The sequence below is a fragment of the Mya arenaria genome, chromosome 15 (assembly GCF_026914265.1).
Source record: "Mya arenaria isolate MELC-2E11 chromosome 15, ASM2691426v1".
Taxonomy (NCBI): Eukaryota; Metazoa; Mollusca; class Bivalvia; order Myida; family Myidae; genus Mya; species Mya arenaria.
Window position 1 is genome coordinate 29,643,272 of NC_069136.1, and position 26,187 is coordinate 29,669,458.

At 37.5% G+C, this 26,187-nt stretch overlaps 1 protein-coding gene across 2 annotated transcripts in view; it reads right to left on the reverse strand.

Moving 5' to 3' along the window:
- Window positions 1–1,215: 1,215 nt before the first annotated feature.
- Window positions 1,216–26,187, reverse strand: part of LOC128219531 (TSC22 domain family protein 4-like) — a 71,871-nt gene continuing 46,899 nt past the window's right edge. For both annotated transcript variants that reach the window (XM_052927346.1, XM_052927345.1), the window contains exons 2-3: window positions 17,439–17,484; window positions 1,216–4,549 (exon numbers count right to left, since the gene is read on the reverse strand). In XM_052927346.1, coding sequence (XP_052783306.1) covers window positions 4,358–4,549; window positions 17,439–17,484 — 238 coding nt within the window. In that variant the 3' untranslated portion in view covers window positions 1,216–4,357. The remainder of the gene's footprint in view (window positions 4,550–17,438; window positions 17,485–26,187) is intronic.

Here is a 26,187-nt window from a genome sequence, read left to right on the forward strand (position 1 = left end):
GGCACCTTGCTGGCAAGGCTCAAAGCAGCTTAAAGAGCTTAGAGATGATGGGTGACGGGCACTCAGTGGCACCTTGCTGGCAAGGCTCAAAGCAGCTTAAAGAGCTGAGAGATGATGGGTGACGGGCACTCAGTGGCACCTTGCTGGCAGTGCTCAAAGCAGCTTAAAGAGCTGAGAGATGATGGGTGACGGGCACTCAGTGGCACCTTGCTGGCAGTGCTCAAGGCAGCTTAAATGGCTGAGAGATGATGGGTGACGGGCACTCAGTGGCACCTTGCTGGCAGTGCTCAAAGCAGCTTAAAGAGCTTAGAGATGATGGGTGACGGGCACTCAGTGGCACCTTGCTGACAGTGCTAATAGCAGCTTAAAGGGCTGGGAGATGATGGGTGGCGGGCACTCAGTGGCACCTTGCTGGCTGTGCTCAAGGCAGCTTAAGAGCTGAGAGATGATAGGTGGCGGGCACTCAGTGGCACCTGGCTGGCAAGGCTCAAGGCAGCTGAAAGAGCTGAGAGATGATAGGTGGCGGGCACTCAGTGGCACCTGGCTGGCAAGGCTCAAGGCTGCTGAAAGAGCTGAGAGATGATGGGTGGCGGGCACTCAGTGGCACCTTGCTGGCAGTGCTCAAGGCAGCTTAAAGAGCTGAGAGATGATGGGTGGCAGGCACTCAGTGGCACTTGCTGGCAGTGCTCAAGGCAGCTTAAAGGGCTGGGAGATGATGGGTGGCAGGCACTCAGTGGCACTTGCTGGCAGTGCTCAAGGCAGCTTAAAGGGCTGGGAGATGATGGGTGGCAGGCACTCAGTGGCACCTTGCTGGCAGTGCTCAAGGCAGCTTAAAGAGCTGAGAGATGATGGGTGGCAGGCACTCAGTGGCACTTGCTGGCAGTGCTCAAGGCAGCTTAAAGAGCTGAGAGATGATGGGTGGCAGGCACTCAGTGGCACTTGCTGGCAGTGCTCAAGGCAGCTTAAAGAGCTGAGAGATGATGGGTGACGGGCACTCAGTGGCACCTTGCTGGCAGTGCTCAAGGCAGCTTAAAGAGCTGAGAGATTATGGGATGCGGGCTCTCAGTGGCACCCGGCTGGCAGTGCTCAAAGCAGCTTAAGAGCTGAGAGATGATGGGTGGCGGGCTGTCGGTGGCATCTTGCTGACAGTGCTCAAAGCAGCTGAAAGAGCTGAGAGATGATGGATGACTGACACTCAGATAAAACGAAAGAAAATCCTTTTACTGTATTTATTATTTTCAAAGTCAACAATATAACAACTTGATTTAATATATCATGTCATATAACACATTCAGTTTATAGTAGTTATTATCCTTGTAAATAAGAGATAAAGAGTTGTAATAATTCACTTACATTCAAAGGTGTTGCTTTTAACTTGAAAACCAATATTCTGAATTACCATCATATTTTAAGTAACTTTTCTATGACAGAAAAAACTAAAGCACAGTGAATTTCTTGATACAATGTGTCATGTACACATTAGCTTAAAATGAGTTTAATAAAGATAAATATTTCATAACAAAAACAGATTTAAGATTTAATATCCAGTAATCAACACTTGACTCCAAACAGATGGAGCTTCTAATCAAAATGCTGGAGTACAAATCATAGATTGAAAGAAAAACATGAATAGACAGGCTCGTATAGATCATATAATGATACAAGTTACAATCAATGTTGTTAAAAGGTTAACATGTACATGTAACTATTAAATCTCACACTTGACATATATATTCAATAAAGTTTAGCGGAGCTAATATTAAATTTTAATTTTATTTTTGGATTTTTTTCTATGTAGTGATTGATATTAAAACATAATTTACAATTTCAGAAAAGATAAACTAGAAGAGCTTATATACAAATTAACATAATAACATAATTGAAGCTTCTGTACATAGTCCGATGGAAATAATACTGCTTTAACTGACCCCAATACTTTCTACAATGTATTGGTTATAAAGGTTTTACATGCATATTCTACAGCCCTAACTTGTGCATTTTAAGAATATTTATCTCACAATATTCAAGGCAAAAATGTTGCACCAAATGACAATAAATACTTTAAGAAAATCATAGTATCTTTTTTTTACAAAAATATTATCAGCAAATGCACTCAAGAATTGTAATTGCACATGAATTTCATACACCATAGAATGATGTAAACAAGAGGTGACTCATATTACCTACACAGGAATCCAGCAATAGTGAGGTTTTGAATAGTAAATCAATAATGCCCTTTTGTGACAAACAAATCTTGCACAAGTCTCCATCTGTCTATCCCCCCCCCATCCCCCAAGACAAAGCCCAACTAGTTTTAGGTTATTCTGGCCTGTGAACAGATGATAGTGAGAGATATGAAGAATGCGAGTAATTCAGATTAATGGCCTTACATACACTGTTGAAAATGCTAGCTGACATTTATCAACTTGCTTATAATCATAAGTCCTTTGCAATGTTGAACTGTTTAAACTGTCATTAAATTACAATCTTACTTTCATACAAACACTGATAAAATATCTTTGTCTAAAATTTATTCTTTAAATTGCTAAATATACCAACACATTTGTACACTGAACAGCTAGCTGTGCAAATCCCTTACTTTCATTAAGCTAACATGAAATTATTCTTATTGCCTGCAATGTGGGAAACCCACTATCCCACATGTCCGAAACCTGATACCCTACATGTGGGCAACTGAAACCCTACATGTGGGCAACCAAAACCCTACATGTGGGCAACCAAAACCCTACATGTTACCAACTGAAACCCTTCATGTGGGCAACTGAAACCCTACATGTGGGCAACTGAAACCCTACATGTGGGCAACTGAAACCCTACATGTGGGCAACTGAAACCCTAAATGTGGGCAACTGAAACCCTACATGTGGGCAACTAAAACCCTACATGTGGGCAACCAAAACCCTACATGTTACCAACTGAAACCCTTCATGTGGGCAACCAAAACCTACATGTGGGCAACCAAAACCCTACACTTTGGCAACAAAAAAAACCCTACACATGGGCAACCAAAACCCTTCATGTGGGCAACTATCTGCTGTCTTCAGTCCCTTTATACCCCCAACAACCCTGGTGGAGCAAATATTGGTAAATGCATAATCATACTGATTTAGTGAGAAGTTTCAAAGCCTAGATCATAAAGCACTTTTCAACAGGAGGTCCAATAGTGGAACAATTACAGAAATGTATCAGACAGAGCATAAGAAAGGGAAATTAGTATATACATGGCAGAGAATTAGTATATTCATGGCAGAGGGGTAAATGGCTTACATGTTTACCACCTGATATATAATTTATGTAGTAATGATCGTATTCGCAGCACATTCTTTTTTTAATATGTACAAAACAATTTTGACGTTTGAACAGCTTTACTCATGCATGAATCTGACAGCATTATGATTTCCCCATACAATCATATCTGCATAAATGAAACAAATTACCAATTCTTTGATGAGAAAAGCATTATTAACGTCTAAAATATGAACATTTACTCAGGAAACAAGCAAAAGATTATTACAAGTCATGTATATTATGTGCAATACATTGTTACAATGATGATATAGCAGCTATAAGACTCTTTTAACACGATGGAATTTATGAACTAATTGTTTGTTTTAAGCAGTAAATGGTGCACGTACACTAAGGCAATGAGGTTATAGTACCATTATTTAACATGACAGATTATTGGAAGGAAGAAAAGATCAAAGGGAAAAAAAAACATTTTCAATAGATATTTTATGGCAAGAGAGGTCAAGGTATGTGCCTTCAGCTTGATAACAGCAAGGAATTAAGTATCATAGGTATTCACAAGCCTTTCCAAACAATAAAATAATGTTTGGAGTGTTTTCAATTCACTTGCATCACAGTTACGCCAAACCAGTCCAATTTCCTTAAAATATCAGATGCCGACTGTGTTCAAGCTATACGACTAGATAATATTCAATGATTGTACTTGTAGGTTTGCATTAGCAAACCCCTCTGGAGATATTGAATGGCCCGATAAATTAGCACATCTTTCCGTACACTGTCCAGTGGTCCTTCCTCTACTGGCTTTTACTCTGGTGCTCATGTCTTTTGATGTTGGACGATTCAACCAAGAGAAGTAACTCCAGCTGGATGAATCTGGTACTTCCTTGAATTATCTCTTATTTTGCTAAAACCAAGCAATTACCTCAGGTAGGTCATTCTGGTTGTTCTATCCAACCATTCTTCAGGATGGAATGCAGGCTGGTTAACCCATCGTCTTAACGAGGGGCAGAGCCAATCAGCACTGACAGAGCAGCGAAATTTAGTTAAGCCTATCTTCAAACTGCCTTAAATGAGGCAAATGACTGCATTCTCAAGAAGATGATGATGGTGGTTGCTGTCGGGGCTGAGCCAGCTTGGCGAGGGTCTCTGTGCTAGCAGCCGCTCGCAGGATTCCGTTCTCATACTCAAGCTGATTGTTCCGCTCTATGAGCTCGGCAATCTGCTCCTTTAGCACCTCAACCTCCTCCCGCACAGCAAACATAAGATGACTCTTTACCAGGTCCTGAAATCAAAAAGTACAAAAATTATGGTTACAAACAACTTAATTATGTATTCCATTTTAATTCAGCAAAGTGTACCTTATACTTTGTCATAACTTGAGTATAAAAAGACATTCTTTATGATTCCCTAGTATGTTGGTTAGTCAGCAAACCCTGAAAAAGAATCAGAAAGGACTGAGGAATTGAAATTCAGCATATGGCACATACATGGCTATTATCATCTTTTCTGCAGCTATGCAAATATCAATGAACAAATCTGTAATACCATAAACTTATGTTTACCAAGTAAACAGTGAATCTTATCCATTTTTTATCTAATTTTCTAGTAAAACAGTTGCCTAATTTCAAAATATTAAACTCTTGTTTTGAAACCAGAGTAACAAAGTTCTTGAATCAATCTGTTCGTTATTAAATATGTTGGTCCTGTAATTTTATTAAAACTCATCAATCAATTGGAGATTTCTCTAGAAAAAGCAAGCATTTATTATTGACTTGGAGGTCATTTTTTCTTCATAATCAAAAATAGGTCCACCATTGCTGCAAGCTGGTATTTCAGAGTTATTGATTGAAGACAGAAATATTTTTCACAGAAATATTTTTCTACTGTAAAAGAGTGGCCAACATGAGCTGTACCTGCAATTCTCACAATTACTTGGTATTTGGACTGCATTTTTGGCCAGTCAAGCTACCTGATTCGAGCGATTTGGTCCCTAGGGTGATCTCTTGGACTGAGAATCATAAAAAAATGTGTTTTAGTACTCTATGGTACACATAATAAACAAATAATCCACTTTTAGTCGTACATTTTTACATATTAAATATTTTAAAATTTCATACAATCTTTATCATTCACAAGTAATGAAGGTTAGCAGATTTCGGATTGAGACGTATGTATGGAAACGAACTCAGATCTACAAGATTTTTTCGATAAAACAAATGTATACATCGCATGCATGTTCAGAAGGAAGTTATCTCCAAGATGCAATCGCTCAACAAGCAAAAAATAGAACCATGTTAGCAATTTTGTTTAATAACTCTGCCAGGAATACTGTTATTTACCGACTCACAGAACTTCGCCAGTACTTTTGAGTATTCACAAGGGCCTAACCCGGCATGCGCTGTTTGGCTCTATGCATGGACGGGTACCAGTCACGAGGTAAACATATCCCCGGTTCCCATTCGCGCGTAAAGTTGAAAAGCGCATGCCAGGTCTGGCCGGTTTGCATGGTCAAAATTACTGGCAAGATTTGTGAGTCGATAAATAAACAGTATTCTTGGCAGAGTTATCAAGGAAAATTGCGAAAACGCTACTAGTATGTGCTTGTTGAGCGATTGCACCTTAGAGATAACTTCCTTCTGAACATGCATGGGACATATAAATTTGTTTTACCGAAAATGTTTTGTAGATCTGTGCTCGTTTCCATGCATATGTCTCTATCCGAAATTTGCTAACCTTCATAACTTGTAAATGATAAAGATTGTATGAAATTTTAAAATATCAAATATGTAAAAATAAACGACAAAAAGTGGATTATTTGTTTATTATGTGTATCATAGTGTACTAGAAAACATTTTTTATGATTCTCAGTCCAAGAGATCACCATTAGGACCTAATCGCTTGAATCAGGTAGCTCGACTGGCCAAATATGCTGTCCAAATACCAAGTAACTGTGGCATTTCTATGAAAAATATCTCACAAGGTTATTTATTGTCGGTGAATTTCCTTGATTAGTGTTCTACTTATGTTTAAAAAATAACAGCTAAATAATAGCTTTTAAGAGCCTTATTTCCTATAAATTATCAACTTCAGAATAATTCTGTTTGGTCATGCTGATTCAAGTTAACACCAAATATTTATATACAGAAGTGCATAATATGAACTACTTTGCAAAAGAACTTATCCACTTATATAGCTAGTTCCATTTTTGGAAACTAAGGACTTGAAATAGAAGTGAACTGAAATTTTATGCATCTTACATTCGTACATACAAAGATCAAGAGTTCTTGTGATATGGATTAAAATACAGCAATAAAAGCATTTAATACTAAAAAAGCACAGTTACCAGATATTTGTCCTGCAAGAGTTTTTTTTCTAGTCGCTCCATAAGAAAGTTGTCAATGTCACACCCTTTGAACATAGTTACTGCTACACTGCTCATTTTCAACTGTTAAACTGACTCCAATGTCAATGACCAACAAACTGTTTTTTCCTCTGATAAGTTATACACAGAAAATAATTTCAACAATTTTCACTTTAAACTTCCTTATCCATCCAATCCCTTTTTCGATAAACAATACTGATTCAAAAGAGGCTACTTTCTTTTTCCTACATACAGGAAATCCCCTGTATTTCCCTGTATAGCTTGCCAAGTAATGACTAAGCCTGCAGTGTATAGGTCAACTGGATTAGACTGGTCTTTCAATGTGTGTGGCTAGATATATCCAATATTTGCAAGGTTGATGGTCTTATAAAGGCCACTCACTTTAACCACCACACCGCCCACATTAACCACCAGCAAACAAAGGGCGTACACGTTCCACATGACTGAACCAGAGAATAACATCACAATCGGTTACCATTCATGAGTCATGCAGAAACAAACAAACCTTGTTTACTGTATTTAATATTCAGCTTCCTGTAGCAAATATTTAGTGTATTATCCAAAAATAACTAGAAATGGCTGCTTGTAATCAAGGAAATGAAGCTATTGACAGAAGTTGGAAAATAATGCATACACATATTTAAGGTGAACCAGCCATCAAAATTTAATGAAAATTTATATAATGCATACCAGGTATATGAATGCCAATCTTAAAAAATGATAACAAATTTCACAGCAAAAAAAAAAACCACTGCATTATCGGCAGATGTGCATTCATAATAATGTAATGGTCCGCTGTAGGCGGCGGATGTGCATTCATAGTACAACTGTTACAGTCCGTTGTAGCCGGCGGGTGTGCGTTCATAATAATGTAACGGTCTGCTGTAGGCGGCGGATGTGCATTCATAGTACAACTGTTACAGTCTGCTGTAGGCGGCGGATGTGCGTTCATAATAATTAGGGATGCAAACGAATGGCAAAAGTGATATTCGAATATTCGGTAATTCTTTCGATCGAATATTCGAATATTCGAACACCAAAATGAACCTTTAAGAATTGTAGTAAACTATTATTATTCACTAAAGTAATAGTGGGGGCCCTGTTACCCTTCCTGGTCGTATTCGGTACACGCGACGGACCCTTATTGTTCCACAAATTAGCCTCTGAATTTCCCATTTACAAAATATATCCCAAGAAAAAGCAATATATCTTTAACAAAAAAACAAACCTCTGCGTTCATTTTTGTAAAAAATGCAGAATAAGATCAGGGAATTGCGTTTGTCCCGGTTAAATGACGATATGCGCCAACGTGGGACTTGCAGCCTCGTTCTGGGATTGATGTTTACGAAATATATTTATAGAAAACGACACCATGTCTAAACGTCGCTTTTGTCTTAGGTATTGTACAACAATACAGGACATATATCCTTAAACGTTAAACCATACACTTTCAGTTAAGTTTTGTTCGCAAGAGCGTTATATTGAAAACATGGAAACAGTAACTAGCACATGTCCTTCGTATCATCAAGGCGATTTGAGCAATATCGCCAAGCTTGATTAGCAGTGAAGACAAAACATTGGTATAAAGGCCGATCTCTTAAACCCTTAATTGGCATGGTCATTTAAATGTACCCAAAATAATTGGAATGTGTTTTATGTCACTTGTCTAACAGCCAGTAAATGCAAAATTACGGGGACTGTTTATAGTTCCCGGCGATATATCCGATATGACGCGTGTATAGTGTCATCAAGTTCACACCTATGGCATTAGGGGTCGTTGTAAAAACAAGACAGACGAAGATGACAGTTGTAGGCAAAAAGTGTATTAATTTATTATTTCAACAAAAACATCGAATATTCGAATACCAAACGTTCGATCGAATATTCGAATATTCGTTTGCATCCCTAATAATAATGTAACGGTCCACTGTAGGCGGCGGATGTGCGTTCATAGTATAACATTCCATTATAGACGGAAGTATGGTCAAAGTATCTATGTTTACTTGGTTGGTAATATGCAAATAAGCAAAGCCCGTGAGGGCTTGAGAATTTACTGTAAATAAAGACCAGTGGATCCCTTCAGGGTCCAGCATGCTTTTCTCTAATGGGATCTGTTGGCCTTGTTAGGCTTGCACGTTACAAATAGTGGCAGCTTTGCCTACAGCAGACTGTTACACAATATTCAATAAATATAGAACGTATGGAATGAGGCAAAAGCTACAAGACACCATTCTCATGTATGCAATTCCATTAATAGGTTTTAATACTTCAAAACTGGAAGTACACACAAAGTTCAAAATTCTGAAACTTTTAAAGAATGCCATCTGGAAATTTTACAGTGCTCATTGTTTTCCAACTTGGGAAGATAACATGATTGTTGGACATCAGGATGAAGGTGATAATCTAGTGTACAGTATAATGTGTATGTGGCATAAATCTAGGTCAGCTACTGGCCATCACATTGACCAGTATTGACAACATAAGGTCAGATCCAATTAAGCTGGTTTGCTGTATCAGCAATTTTTACATGACATTGCTTTATCAGCAATTTTTACATGACATTTGTGACCTGGAAAGGGGAGAGTTAAATGGCTCCTGGACATACAAAAATAAAGATTAATAATTGTACAACCCATAAATAATTTTATGTTTGCATAAAATTGCATTTAATGTATAGTCCAAGGTCAAAGTAACATATGTACAGGGAAGTCAAACTAGTATGGATTGAAGGAAAACAAACACCGTTTGAATGGAAAACGGGCTTTAATTAAAATGCCATAAATCTTGTTAAGTTATTAAAAAGGTTTTTAAGAAATGTTTTCCGAAAAAACATATCTGGGTGGACAAAACTGCCAAAAGGAACTGCAGCACAGCGCTGAATGTGTTTACTTGTATTCAAACTTCACTGTTAAGCTCATTCTTTCTTCTTGTGTATATTGACAAGTCTGTATCTCAGATCACTGTCAGACAACATGATAATTCATATGCTGTAGGCTGCTAGGTCTGCACACTTTTATAACTGTAAATCAAAATCTACCATCAGCAAACTCATCAACGAATGTTGTCATCTAACTTTTACTTAAAACCAACCATGCAAAAAGTTTTATCCTTAAGAATATTGTATTCTAGACATAATTATCATAAGCTAAGGTGACAGTATTAGTATTTGTCCTTGACACAGCTAGGCCATATAACGCTCCATTGCAGAAAGCTCATATTAAATTCATTATAATTATAGAAGCAATGAATATTTCTAACAAAGTGATTTATGGTCTATGTATATGGGTGTAATAGACAAATGTGAACTAAAAAATCTCTTAAAATAGCATTTATGAATTTGTAATGGACAATACTTCATTTCTTTAGATCATATGCATTGTGCCTGCTGAAGACCTTTTACACCAAAATTAGCATAATGACAATTAATCACTGCCAAGACTGACAACAGTTACTGGAGATGACACTGCCAAGACTGACAACAGTTACTGGAGATGACACTGCCAAGACTGACAACAGTTACTGGAGATGACACTGCCAAGACTGACAACAGTTACTGGAGATGACACTGCCAAGACTGACAACAGTTACTGGAGATGAATAACTCAAGTGACCAAATATAAAAACCGAAAAAAAAGAAGAAAAAAATTGGAACAAAATGGCTATTTACAGTGTCTTGACAGAAATATTGCTATTTATTCTATTAATTTATAATTAAACTGACAAAAAGAGCTCATCTTTAACTTCATGATTGTAGTTCTAGGACATAAATGATCAAATCACTTATACATTCACTGTTCGCAATTGGATTTAGCATTTCAAGATTTTAAAGCATTGAGTAGTAATGTTAGGTCAGTGATGGGCTGATGATCGCCGATAATCGAATATATCAGCAGACATTACTAAATCGGCAATCAGCGACCTCATCGTTCCATAATCATATAATAAAAAAAAAGTTTGCTTGAATCTAGTAAATTTTCAACTTTGGTTAGTGCAGTAACTTAGAGCTATGGGAAGTAACCGCTTCTTTGAGTTTTAACAGTACTTTCCTATAGTTTTTATTTTACTGTTTACCTATCACATGACAAAATTAAACTGCCAGACTGCACTTGAAACCAGGTTTGAGGTACATGTATTTGGTAGTGCTACATATATGATTGACAGTCCACAACAGGCACAACTAGAGCTGTCAGGTTTTTCTATTTTTAGTAACAGCCCCCCTTGGCCCCACCAGCCCCAATATCAAACTTGACCTGTATCTTCTGATGTTACACCTGTGTACCAAAAACTGTTCAAATCTGTCTAGCCTTTCATGAGTTATCGTCCGGAAACCGTTTTTCTATTTTAAGTAACAGTGACCTTGACCTTGGCCCCACCAGCCCCAATATCGAACTTGACCTGTATCTTCTGATGTTACACCTGTGTACCAAAAATTGTTCAAATCTGTCAAGCCTTTCATGATTTATCGTCCAGAAACCGTTTTTTCTATTTTTACCGTTTTTCTATTTTTAGTAATAGTGACCTTGACTTTGGCCCCACCAGCCCCAATATCGAACTTGACCTGTATCTTCTGATGTTACACCTGTGTACCAAAAATTGTTCAAATCTGTCAAGCCTTTCATGAGTTATCGTCCGGAAACCGTTCGTTATCGTCCAGAAACCGTTTTTCTATTTTTAGTAACAGTGACCTTGACCTTGGCCCCACCAGCCCCAATATCGAACTTGACCTATATCTTCTGATGTTACACCTGTGTACCAAAAATTGTTCAAATCTGTCTAGCCTTTCATGAGTTATCGTCCGGAAACCGATTTTCTATTTTTGGTAACAGTGACCTTGACCTTGGCCCCACCAGCCCCAATATCGAACTTGGCCTGTATCTTCTGATGTTACACCTGTGTACCAAAAATTGTTCAAATCTGTCCAGCCTTTCATGAGTTATCGTCCGGAAACCATTTTTTTATTTTTAGTAACAGTGACCTTGACCTTGGCCCCACCAGCCCCAATATCGAACTTGACCTGTATCTTCTGATGTTACACCTGTGTACCAAATTTTTTTTTCAAATCTGTCTAGCCTTTCATGAGTTATCGTCAGGAAACCATGAAAACCGACAGACAGACAGACAGACCGACCGACCGACCGACAGACATACTCACTCCTATATACCCCCTCAAACTTCGTTTGTGGGGGTATAACTAACAATGTGAAAGGGTGACATCAAATGCTTCTACAAACAAATCCAGAGTGACTGTTTGGGTGTGAGCCGTGTATCACGACATAGTCATCGGTGAAACATTGCATTTGTGTGAAAATGCTTCGTAACGGATTGACAAGCACATTTTGCTATGTTAAATTGCATAAGTAGTAGAGCTAGCCAAATTAATTTGTTTGTTATATGAACATATTTTACATATAAAACAAGTGAAGATTACGTGAAATCCCATCTATCTTGAATACTCCCCAATATTTTTAATATTTAGCTGAATTTCAAGGCAGAGCTTATTCCCACAACAGTAAACCCACCTAATATTTGATTGATCAGCAGCCATTCACATTCCTCTCACTAATGATAAAAGGCAAACCCAAATTAGATTCAGTAGCCTAATCAGATGTAGTTGTCAAATACATTAAAATTTCACAAAGTGCACATCAGTATTTTCTGTAAACAAGGTTGAACCGCCTTGCAATTCTTCCATATATGGTAATTACTTTTAAAGATTTGTGGTTTTTTAGCCGTTACATTTGCATTGTAAACCATTGGTATGTATCCCACACAATATTTTAAAGATGATCTAAGGTGGCCAGATCGTGTGGGCTTCATGAATCAGAAATATTTAGTTTCTATATAAAGATAAAGCATTGTGTCATTAAAACTATCACAATACAATCAACTTTTCAAGGAAATATGCAACACTGTCAAATCGTGTGTAGGTTATAAAACTATTTTTAGCTCGACTATTCGAAGAATAAGGAGAGCTATACTACTCACCCAAGCGTCGGCGTCACCTCTTGGTTAAGGTTTTGCGTGCAAGCACACATAGGTTAATATCTCAGCAACTACTTGAGGTATTGCATTGAGACTTGATACAATGGTGCTCAACCATCCAACCTACTCAATTAACCAAGTTTGATAACTCTACTTTGCATTTAATGCAAATAATAGGCCTTTATTATTTGACTTAAAAATTCTGGTTAAGGTTTTGCGTGCAAGCACACATAGGTTAATATCTCAGCAACTACTTGAGGTATTGCATTGAGACTTGATACAATGGTGCTCAACCATCCAACCTACTTAATTAACCAAGTTAGATAACTCTAGTTTGCATTAAATTCAAATAATGGCCCCTTTTTTATTCAACATAGAAATTCTGGTTAAGGTTTTGCATGTAACCACTTTTAAGTCAATGCTTCAGCAAATACATCATGTATTGCATTGAAACAAATTACACACAGGCTCCCAACCATTTAACCTTCTTATTTAATCAAGTAAGAGATAACTCTATCTTTCATATTAAAGAATTTTTGCCCCTTTATTATGCGACTTAGAAATTCTGGTTAAGGTCTTGCATGTTAGCACACATAGGATAATATCTCAGCAACTACTTGATGTATTGCATTGAGACTTTATACAATGGTATTCAACCACCCAATCTGATTGAATAATCAAGTTAGATAACTGTGTTTTGCAAATAATGGCCCTTTATCATTACACTTAAAAATTCTGGTTAAAATTTTGCATGTAACCACATTTATGTTAATATCTCCGCACATCATGTATTGCATTGAAATCTAATCTAACAGTGATCCATACATGTTTAGCCAAAACTTTTCAATCCTTACACTGAAAAGCGGTGGAATAGTCGAGCGTGCTGTCTCTGTGACAGCTCTTGTTATAAATACAATAGTTTTTAGATCTATGAATTTGATAATAATGTTTTAAAATTGTGTATATAGGGCCCAATTCCAGGCTGATTATACTTTGAAGTAGAGAAAAAACACTGAATGTTATGGCCAGTTTCCTCTATAAATACTGTAATTACCTTTTAAGCTTAGGCAAATAGGATTTAAACAAGAGATGTTTGTCAAACATTATGCCCCCCTGAGCGCCATGTTGTCAAGAATATTTGAACAATTGAATGAAATATGCATGGACCAAAATGACAGCTGATTTGTCATTGACATTGGATGCCTTTGAGGTAGTTTTAAGATTATGACCATTCAAAGTGTGAATATAGTGGATTCAGTTTTGAATCATGTCCAGATGATGACTGATATTTGCAGATGAACAGGTTTCCCCTAAGCAGCAGAAATATGAAAATATGATGTAACTTTAATGACCAATATCAGGTAATTTACCGTAATCACCAATATGAGTTGTGACCTTGACTTTTAACTCTATGACCTAAAATCCATAGGGTTCATTTACTCGTCAGGCCCAACTCCAAGTCAAGTTTGAGGGCCATGGGTGCAGGCATTGTCTAGTTATCATCCAGACAACCTTTCGCATCCAAGGTCACTCTGACCTTGACCTTTGACACAAATGACCCCTAAAATCAATAGGGGTCATCTACAGGTCAGGTCTAATCTCTAAGTTAAGTTTAAGGACCATGGGTGCAGGCATTGTTGAGTTATCTCTTGGACAACCTTTCAGCATTCAAGGCCATTGTGACCTTAACCTTTGACCCTAAAATCATTAGGCCTATATAAATTACAGCTTTAATGTCAAGTCTGATGACCATAGGTCCAGGCATTTTTGTGTTATCACTTGGACAAGGTTTGACAACCTTTTCCTGTTGAATGTCACTGTGACCTTGACCTTTTACCCAATGACCCCAAAGGGGAGCATAATTATGTAGCAAAAATTAATTCAAGGAGTAACGAATAAACACCAAGTTTCAGGCACAACACTAACTACATTTCTTGAAGTCTTGGGTGGTCATACATCACTTGACTTCATTCACTCTCTGGGTCAGTTATCAATAACAAGTAATAACAGTTATTAATAACAAGTAATCTGATTAGCTACATCGTTATTGGATCCAATTAAGACCAATGAATGGTGGCCCTTGTGATCCTTTCGAAAATTTGTCTTCATTCTTACAAAATCTGCAGTTTGATCCTAAGCAAGCTGGGCATATAATACTGAAAACCTATAAATGGACAAGTTGTGATTTAAGTTCTGGTGCTATATATTACAGAAGCATTTTAAGTTTAAATGGTACTCTAAACTAATGTTTTTAACTATTTCCTTAAGTGTTTTATTTCAAAAGTAGAAAGAGTTATTCTTAATGTATATTCTGCAATCAAAATATGGAAACTTAAGTTTGATAAAAATGAAGTTTTTTACAAAAAAACAAAACAATTTAAAATTTTACACTTAATAATCTAAAATATGTTAAAATTTTCTTAAGATGTTTTATAATACGGACCCAGTTCATGTAAAAGAAAACGTCTGTCAAGTCAGCATGCAAACATATCAATAATTCATCTCAAAACCTGCCATCTCACCCTAACTAACAACAACACTCAATTAACACAGGTGTGGTCGATTAATTAAGCCTGAGTTAATCATGCATCATTTAAAAAATTTGCTAAAATTTCAGGTTTTGTTAGGGTTGTTCTATATATAATTGTACTGCAAAAATTTGTTTACCTTGGCAGTTAAAAACTGTCAGTTTATTAACACATATTTTAAAGCCGCACTCTCACGGATAGACAGTTCTGATGTTTCTTTTTCATTTTCTTGTCTCAGAATAAGCTGACTTTGGCATCAATGCCTTCAATTCAGTCATATAAGATACTGCCAAATTTCACTTTTTTAAAAAGCATTAGTAACGCTTTTAGCCATCAAACATACATTTTCAAACATAAATATGAAAAACTATGATCTGATCTTTTGTCCTCAGTCATTAATTCAAACGAAAAATCAAAAACGTTGTCAAATCGGTCAAACTGTGAGAGTGCAGCTTTAAATAATTTGCCGTTGTTTCAGCAGGTCATTCATTCATCTGGTGATATTAATGCCATATCATGATTTGTAGTAATTCAATCTGACAGATTGAAGTGCTTGATTTGCTTTAAAAATATACCCCATCTTATAAACAGTCCATACAAACAAGAGGCTCATGAGGGCCTATGCTCTACTGGTATGGCTCTTGTGGTCATTTTCAATCCAGAGCATGTATGTATGGATAAAAGGCAACAAACATATAGCTCACGTTTTGTGTTTAGGTTAGCTGAAAACATTGCACATTCAACATCTGAGGACAGAATGTGTTGTAAGCAGATTAGTTGCATGAACTATTTTAATATGTGCCAAGTAAAGGTCTTCTGACGAAAAAAAAAAATTGCTTTCAAAACTGGTCAAAATTTAATTTCTGTAGCTTTAAAAAAAGTTGGTCAAAGTCAAGGTCATCAGAGGACAACATTGATGCTCGTTTGCAAAACTGTACACATTGTCCAAATATCATTGCTGTAGCTTTAAAAATAAAAAGTAGGTCAAAGGGGTACATAATTTCAACTGTTTTGCTAGACAGTCATCATATGATGCTCCACAACAAATATCAAAGGTATGAGCCTTGTGGTTTTAAACAAGAAGATTTTGAAAATATTTCTTAAATAAGTCTCTAGAAAACTTGTGACACCCAGGGCAGTGCCAGTTTTGACCCCAGGGGCATTATTTGAACAACCATGGTAGCGGACCACTTAATTGTACCTTATTCAAAATAGCAAGGGTCTGCTTAACTGGTTCAGACAAAAATAGTTTCAAACATCCCCAATTTAAGTATACCAAACCTGTGAACCCCGAGGGATGGCCAGTAATGACCCCAGGGGCATAATTTGAACAAACATTCACAAGCAATTGTGTTTAGATGGTTGCAAGAACGACTGACACTTTGACCAATAGAGCAAATTGGCCTTTCAACAAGAACAAGGGAGAGTTATTCACAATATCAAACACTGCATAACCAAATAGCAAATTGTCTACCTTTAATCCTAGACTTGACTTTACATGTAAACTTGGCTTAAAATAGACTTTGCTCAAAATAGCATTTTTTTTAAACTTTCAAGGCCCATTATCTAGGCATGCATGGGCAGATCTGGCTGGTTTTCGAAAGGAACTGAGCTCTGATGGATATCTAAATACTTAACAAGTTTCATCGAGATACCATCAAAACTGAAGACTGTATAGTGTTCACAAGCAATTGTTTACAGACAAACTGACGGATGACATACAACGTACACATTACCATCACATATGCTCTTCTGGCCTTTGGCCAGTAGAGTTAAAAACAACAGATTTCATGGACAAATTAAGGGGGTTGTCTTAAAAGCGGATCGCCTTATAGGCAGGGAAATACAGTATTCTTAGCGAAACCGATACAATCACTTTTCTGTCTTCTTTTTAAAGCATTCTTGTTCAGTTCTAGGCCAAAATGGAATTCCCAATTTAAGACATAATGACACATTTTCCCAATCAGAAATGCCCATGCCACATTCCCAAAATGATGAAAATAAACACTGTCTATCCATAATTCCTGGGTGAAGTCTTCCCAAAGGAAATAATGATGATGGAATATGTATAAAGTAAAGGTAAGGGTCAAACTTTAATTGAGACAAATAGGGTATTCACGTGTTGCAACTTCCAAATTCTTACTGTAAAAACCTGTTTAATACGGGTCACCAACTAAATGTTCTTTGAAAATAATGCAGTAAAAGAAGTCATTTAAGGCATTTTAAGAATAATAAGATGTTACAAAAACAGTTAATAAAGTTAAAAAAATGTAACTCACCATAGCCTGTTCGATCTTGTTGTCGATGGCAACTGTACTTGACCCACTGAAAATACAACAAAAAAACAAGAAATGAGAAAAGATCAACCAACTTTGAGACTTTCTATGTCTGTAAAACTCTAGGTTTACTGATGCCGTAATCAGTTGAAGTTCACCTTTAAAAGCTGCCAACAAATTCAGACAATCCATGCAATTAATAATTAATCTGAGTTCATCTGCCAGCTAGGGGTTGCCAAGTTCACACTGCAAATTTAGATGCAAAAACTTGCCTTTGATTTGTTCAACCACAGGTAATTAAGTGATGTAAACTGGAAACAAAAATAATCATAGTCAAACAAACATGCAAAATCAGTGCTTGAAACACATAACATACTGGACACATCATATGTAGATTGATTACTCATATACACATATACACACATACATATATATATATATATATATTTGTAACCTAAATTGTACTCTAATTTATGACAATTAAAATTCCAAATAATGAGGAGGAGAATAGTTTTACCCAGCACAGTGCCACTTTCCAAACAGATAGTCCATCTTTTAAGCTAACTACATAAGGTAAATAAACCCCATTCAATTTGATCTCTTAGCCATGTATGCCAATATCTAATGAGCCCTTTTCATTATTGCTAAAGAATAGTCCCCATGGTGTGACACTGAGCAGTGTAACAGTCTGCAACCTAACCTAGAAATAAATAAGCAACAGAATCTGGAAGGAAACATTGATTTTTCCTGATCGACTCTTCAGCATATCAACAATAACTTAAACACAAGCAGCGCAGTAATATTCCACTCTTCTACCAAAACAAAAATAAGAAAAAAAAAAGTTGGCAAGCAGTCTGCAGCATAATTGTAACCATCCTGGGGGCTTAAAATTTAATGTTTTTATTAGGACCATAAATTTGTTCCTGTGTGAGTGTACATAGTAGACTAGGTTCCTGAAAATGACCTCTGGAAGATTGTAGGATCAATACTGTCATTATTATCATTAACCATTTTTATGTCAAGTAAAGTTGAGCCAGTTTCTAGACAATTGAGCCAACATATTATAACAGATCTTGTTTTCTTAGACATACTCTGTATAAATAGGTAGATGTTTGATGGTCCTGTCAATCAGTAAGAAGGAATATGGTTTGCCCTCTCTATTAGAATATAGGGGGTGGGAGAGCATGGAGGGTGTATGCCCTTACTGTGCCAATATATGCTCCACCTCATTATGTTATTGGCATGGGTGTTCCAATATCACAGTGTGTGTATACCACCTGATAAATTAGGTCAAATTTGCTACATTGGAAGGCAACATTTTGCTTAAAATGAAGACTTAAACCAAAGATAAAAAAGTTATCTTTTACTACACCATTTTAAATGAAATAAGCAAATTCGTTGAATTGATATCCCCCGCCTGATTAGGCATAGTTCATGGATTGGAAATGAAAAGTAGGTGGAATATTCCTATATTAACATGTAATATGGCTGCAGAGAAATGGACCTTTATGAACGTTGGATATAAGTTTGAGTTTGTTTGGAATTATTTGAAATAAAAGTTTTGTATATATACAGAGTAACATTTGTAATAGTTTCTATGAAGTTGAATGATTTTTCTAAAATTTAACTAGTGACCTAATTTTCGAGCATATGTGACCCAGTTTTATATACGTCCAAGAGTTCATCAAGGAAAACATTTTGATGAGTTTCATGAATATTTGACCATGTCTAATGCCTCTAGTTTGTTCCAAAGATTTTTTTAAGATTTGACCTAGTGACCTAGTTTTACAAGTGGTCGAGATATGATCAAGGGGAACATTCTGACCAAGTTTGAACAATATTCTGATCAATGCCTACCAAGATATGGTTTCGGACGGACAGACAGACGGAATGACAGACCGACGAACAACGCCAAAACAATATCCCCCTCCCGAAACCTTTGATTCAGTAGGGGATAACAAAGGGCAGTCTTTTATAGACTGAAAGTCCAACAACTCTTATATAGTCGTAGTATTAAAAATATAACGCAATTTATCACGTGGTATACACACACACTGTATCAGAGACACATATTTAATCAAATGAACAGAAAAATAGCGTAGGTAGTCTGAGTTATGCCTTACCAAAATTAATGAGATTCTACATTTTTTAGTTAACAGGGACCTTGATCTTCACCCCACCCACTTCAAAAGCAATCCCAAGCTAGCTCTTCATATAAGCTACCTAAACACCAACTTTCATTACTATCCATCAATACTAGCTTAAGTTATTGAGCAGAAACCAATGTTTGAGGCCCTCCCGATCGCCCCACGACATACCCACTCTCATAACCTGGTTTTCATTGAGAACCTGGTTAAAAGTTTGGAGAGAAAAATGCAAAAAGTATAATTAAACTTGTCAAACACTTACCCTATAATACTTTGGTCAACATTAATGGACCAATAATGCTCATGTGTTTGTATCAATAAATAGCAACCTTGCAAACATGTAAAATGTACCTTGTTCGAAGTCGACGTTTGAATGTCGGTGAGTTCATGTAATGAACATAAGCTACTGGGCAGTTCATATTGAAAATATGTTTCTTTATTCACATAGATCCAAAATAACCACTGTCTTGATCTGATTATACACTGCAAAGCAGAAACTGCAAAATCCTTGACTAAAATCTAAGACAAAACACATACTTTACTACCTGTGCTAATTCTAATGTAAACACTGCTGATGTGGTGCAGGGAAGGAGTTTTGTTATGACATAAGCTATAAATCTTCTAGTTGTTCTGAATTATTTTATAACCAACCAGAGCCTCCTTGAGCTCAACAGGAAATAAATTGCTCTTTTAAATAATATTTCATTACAACTTTATTAGTCAATTACAGTTAGTACTGACTGCACATTACTGTAAGGTCTGACTTCACATTACTGTATGGTCTGACTGCACATTACTGTTAGGTCTAACTGCACATTACTGTAAGGTCTGACTGCACATTACAGTAAGGTCTAATACTGTAAGGTCTGACTGCACATTAAGGTAAAGTCTGACCGCACATTACTATTAGGTCTGACTGCACATTATTGTAAGGTCTGACTACACATTACTGTTAGGTCTGACTACACATTACTGTTAGGTCTGACAGCACATTACTGTAAGGTCTGACTGCACATTATTGTAAGGTCTGACTGCACATTATGGTAAGGTCTGACTGCACATTAAGATAAGGTCTGACTGCACATTAAGATAATGTCTGACTGCACATTACTGTTAGGTCTGAATGACATTAAGGTCATGTCTGACTGCACATTACTGTTAGGTCTGACTGCACGATATTGTTAGGTCTAACTGCACATTACTGCAAGGTCTGACTGCACATTACTGTATGGTCTGACTGCACATTACTTTAAGGTCTGACTGCACTTTACTGCAAGGTCTGACAGCACATTATTGTAAGGTCTGACTGCACATTAAGGTAAGGTCTGACTGCACATTAAGGTAAGGTCTGACTATACATTAAGGTCAGGTCTGACTGCACATAAAGGTAATGTCTAACTGCACATTACCGTTAGGTCCGACTGCACATTATTGTAAGGTCTGACTGCACATTATTGTAAGGTCTGACTGCACATTACTGTAAGGTCTGACTGCACATTTTGGTAAGGTCTAACTGCACATTAAGGTAAGGTCTGACTGCACATTAAGGTAATGTCAGACTGCACATTAAGGTAATGTCTGACTGCACATTACTGTAAGGTCTGACTGCACATTACTGTAAGGTCTGACTGCACATTACTGTAAGGTCTGACTGCACATTACCGTGAGGTCTAACCGCACATTACTGTAAGGTCTGACGGCACATTACTGTAAGGACTGACTGCACATTACTGTAAGGACTGACTGCACAATATTGTAAGGTCTGATTGCACATTACTGTAAGGACTGACTGCACATTATGGTAAGGACTGACTGCACATTACTTAAGGTCTGACTGCAGATTACTGTAAGGTCTGACTGTAAGCACTGACTGCACATTATTGTAAGCACCGACTGCAAATTAAGGTAAGGTCTGACTGCACATAACTGTAAGCACTGACTGCAAATTACTTTAATAAAAATTATCATCTGCAAAGTTATACCCCCAAAAAAGAGGTAAAATAAGCCTAACTTGAAAACAGGAATATACACACATGAATATTTCTTGAAGAATTCCTAAAGGATTTTGCTCAGAAACAAGGGGATTTTCATTGATTTTCATTAATCATTGTGATCCTCATTAATTGACAGAAGAGTAGTGGTGAATTAAACAAGAGCTGTCACAGTATGTGACGAATGCCCCCGAATGTGACATTGACCTACTAACAAGGTCAGTACATGAAAAGTTTATCTTGCCTTTACGTGTCAAATACATATGGCAAGTTATTTTAAATTCCCTCTGAACATAAAAAAATACCACCCATACTTGACAACCTACACTGTTATGTCCTTATATTCAGAATACCCTTGTGAATAAACACTTAGTGTATCTTTCACCTTAGAGGTAGGGACATGGGTCTTGCACGCGACACGTCGTCTTGGTATGTGGAACACATGCAGCAAGTGATTTTAAAATCTGTCCATACAAGGGAAAGTAACAGCCCGGACACGACAACCTATACTCTATGTCCTTATATGCAGCACTCCATTGTGAATAAACACTATGTGTGACCTTGACCTTTGAGGCAGGGACACGGGTCTTGCACACGACACGTCGTCTTGGTATGTGGAACACATGTGGCAAGTTATTTTAAAATCTGTCCATACAAGAGAAAGTTACAGCCCGGATACGACAACCTATACTCTATGTCTTTATATGCAGCACTCCATTGTGAATAAACACTAAGTGTGACCTTGACCTTTGAGGTAGGGACACGGGTCTTGCAGGCGACACGTCGTCTTGGTATGTGGAACACATGTGGCAAGTTATTTTAAAATCTGTCCATACAAGGGAAAGTTACAGCCCGGACACGACAACCTATACTCTATGTCCTTATATTCAGAATACCCTTGTGAATAAACTCTAAGTGTGACCTTGACCTTTGAGGTAGGGACACGGGTTTTGCACGCGACAAGTCGTCTTGGTATGTGGAACACATTTGGCAAGTTATTTTAAAATCTGTCCATACAAGGGAAAGTTACAGCCCGGACACAACAACCTATACTCTATGTCCTTATATGCAGCACTCCATTGTAAATAAACACTAAGTGTGACCTTGACCTTTGAGGTAGGGACACGGGTCTTGCACGCGACACGTCGTCTTGGTATGTGGAACACATGTGGCAAGTTATTTTAAAATCTGTCCATACAAGAGAAAGTTACAGCCCGGACACGACAACCTATACTTTATGTCCTTATATGCAGCACTCCATTGTGAATAAACACTAAGTGTGACCTTGACCTTTGAGGTAGGGACACGGGTCTTGCACGCGACATGTCGTCTTGGTATGTGGTACACATGTGGCAAGTTATTTTAAAATCTGTCCATACAAGAGAAAGTTACAGCCCGGACACGACAACCTATACTCTATGTCCTTATATGCAGCACTCCATTGTGAATAAACACTAAGTGTGACCTTGACCTTTGAGGTAGGGACACGAGTCTTGCACGCCACACGTCGTCTTGGTATGTGGAACACATGTGGCAAGTTATTTTAAAATCTGTCCATACAAGGGAAAGTTACAGAGCCGGACGGACGGACGGTGCGATTTTAATATGCCCACCTTCGGGGGCATAAAAAGTCTTATCTTATAACAGCTATATACAAGACATTCATCAAGTCTAAATTTCAGTACAAGTACCTAGAAAAGGGTGCAAAAATATACAAACCTTGAATTATTCAGATCATTTTGAAGCAGAAACAAGCACACTGCATTTGCATTGAAATCAAACTTGTTCCTACGTGATTGAGAACTTTTGCTTTTATCATGATCTTTCCTGCTACCACTTATCATTCCAGCCTTTCCTTTAGCTGATTCAACAGAATCTACAACTGTTTCCACTCTTTTACTTAAGTCACCCACATGTGTTTGGATATTACCATTAGTATCTACAACAGGTTCAGAGATTTCACTTTCTACATTCACCATCTTATCAACAAGTTGACTATTCTCTCTCAAGTTGTTACTGTTCTTCAAGCCAGATCTCAATAAATTGATTAGAACATCCATTTTCATAGCCTGTCTGTGCAACACTGGATAGTTTTGTGCTCTAGTATTTCCCTCAATAGCAAACACCTTTTCAAAATATTGATAAACCTTTGAACTCTCACTAGTTTTTATTTGTCACTTTGTAAAAGTTAACACTTGAAAGACAATATTCTGAACTAGATATCAGACACAACCGTGTCAGATATGTATGCAGTTGTTAACCCCGTAGTCTATAAGTAAAGTATTGAAAGGCAAATGTTTATCCATGTTTTTACACCAAAACAAACACCTATATCTTGTTTACAAATCCGTGAGATTGATAGCAAGTTAGAGTTGTTTTTGTCACAATGCACTTTTGCAGCGTGTGCACTGATGCAGTGGTAAGTCAGGCTTCACATTTGGGATATTCATATTCTTACAACTTATACAAACATGTTATCCAGCGCTTATGAACTTTAATGGATTTCAAAAGTTCAAGGTAACCTTTGTTTTGTTGATAAATTGAGCACCAAATGATCACAGAGCACTACATTGCCAACATGTGACTATAACATTAGATCCAACTGATGTATGGTAATTGCTACCATTAATTTGAAGTAAAGCATTACATAATGTCCAGGAAACAAATGAAATTCCTTGCCAAGACAAATATCTTAAGAAATAATTCAAACTAAATTCTTAAAATTGCCAAGCTTGCAAACTACTTCACCATGTTGAAATCCTGATTATTCAACATGGCATTCACATGTTTGACATCACGCCTGCATTGACCAACAAGGTCCTTGAACTCTGTGATGAACCCACTCCATGATTCAAACATATGGACAGTGTTCTCTCTTTCTAAAGGCAGCTTTAGTCATTTACCGCATCATGGATGGGGTGAATGAACCTTTTAAAACATGCTGATAAAACATGCTGGTTTGTTTACATTTAGGCTGCACTGAACTTGTATCGAATCACCTTGATGTTATACACCAGGTCTCATTGAAATACATTTGGAAATGCAAGGCTGAAGACAGTAGGTCTCTGAACGAATAAATACAGGATATTGACATGAGAACCATATTCTTAATATATTGATATTGACCATAACATAAAAGAAATGTTAAAGGCTAAACAGAATGATTGCAAGGACATTTAACATTATGACTGCAAGCACGCTGAAATGAGGAAAATGCATCATTATTGGTCATGAACGGCTTTACTTAATTAAAACACGTCAACAAAGTTGATAGCAACAGAGTCAACAAAGCACTGGTAGTTCTATAAAATATTCAGAATCCGCATGTTATGCTTGCATGACAACTTGTTTAAATTAACACTTGCATTAATATTTTATCATTGGTTGGTCACCTCCAACATAGCTAACAATAAGTACCTAGTCAATAGTTGATTATCAATCGGTCAAAAGTTTATACTGACCTTAGACTTGATAGAGTACTAAAGCTTTAAAGGAAAGACTCTTGGTCATGAAAAACAAGAGTGTCACACCCAATCTAGCACAGAAAAAAGACAAGCAGCTTCCTGCCTCAAGTATGGTTAATGGCCCAACCTGGTTATGTGGCCAGACACATTTATATCGGCCATTGTATGGTTTATATGGCAGTAACATGGTTATGTGGCCCGACCTGGTTATGTGGCCAGACACATTTATATCGGCCATTGTATGCTTTATATGGCAGTAACATGGTTATGTGGCCCGACCTGGTTATGTGGCCAGACACATTTATATCGGCCATTGTATGGTTTATATGGCAGTAACATGGTTATGTGGCCAGACCTGGTTATGTGGCCAGACACATTTATATCGGCCATTATATGGTTTATATGGCAGTAACATGGTTATGTGGCCAGACCTGGTTATGTGGCCAGACACATTTACATCGGCCATTGTATGGTTTAAATGGCAGTAACATGGTTATGTGGCCAGATCCGGTAATGTGGCGGGACTTGGTTTTATGGCCCTTACATGGTTTTATTTGCCTTACAAGACAAATTATATGTGCATGGGCTTAGTTATATGGCCGGACCTGGTTATAAGGCCGGACCAGATTATATGGCCGGACGGGTTATATGGCCGGGCCTGGTTATGTGGCTGGACCTGGTTATAAGGCCGGACCTGGTTATATGGCCTGACCGGTTATATGGCTGGGCCTGGTTATGTGGCCGGACCTGGTTATATGGCTGGACCTGGTTATGTGGCCGGACCTGGTCATAAGGCCGGACCTGGTTATATGGCTGATTCTGGTTATAAGGCCTGACCGGTTATAAGGCCGTACCTGGTTATGTGGTTGGACCCGGTTATAAGGCCTGACCTGGTTATATGGCTGGTTATATGGCTGGACCTGGTTAATATGGCTGGACCTGGTTATAAAGCCGGACCTGGTTATATGGCCGGACCTGGTTATATGGCTGATTGTATGGCTGGACCTGGTTAATATGGCTGGTCCTGGTTATAAGGCCGGACATGGTTATGTGGTTTGACCCGGTTATAAGGCCTGACCTGGTTATATGGCTGGTTATATGGCTGGATCTGGTTAATATGGCCGGACCTGGTTATATGGCCGGACCTGGT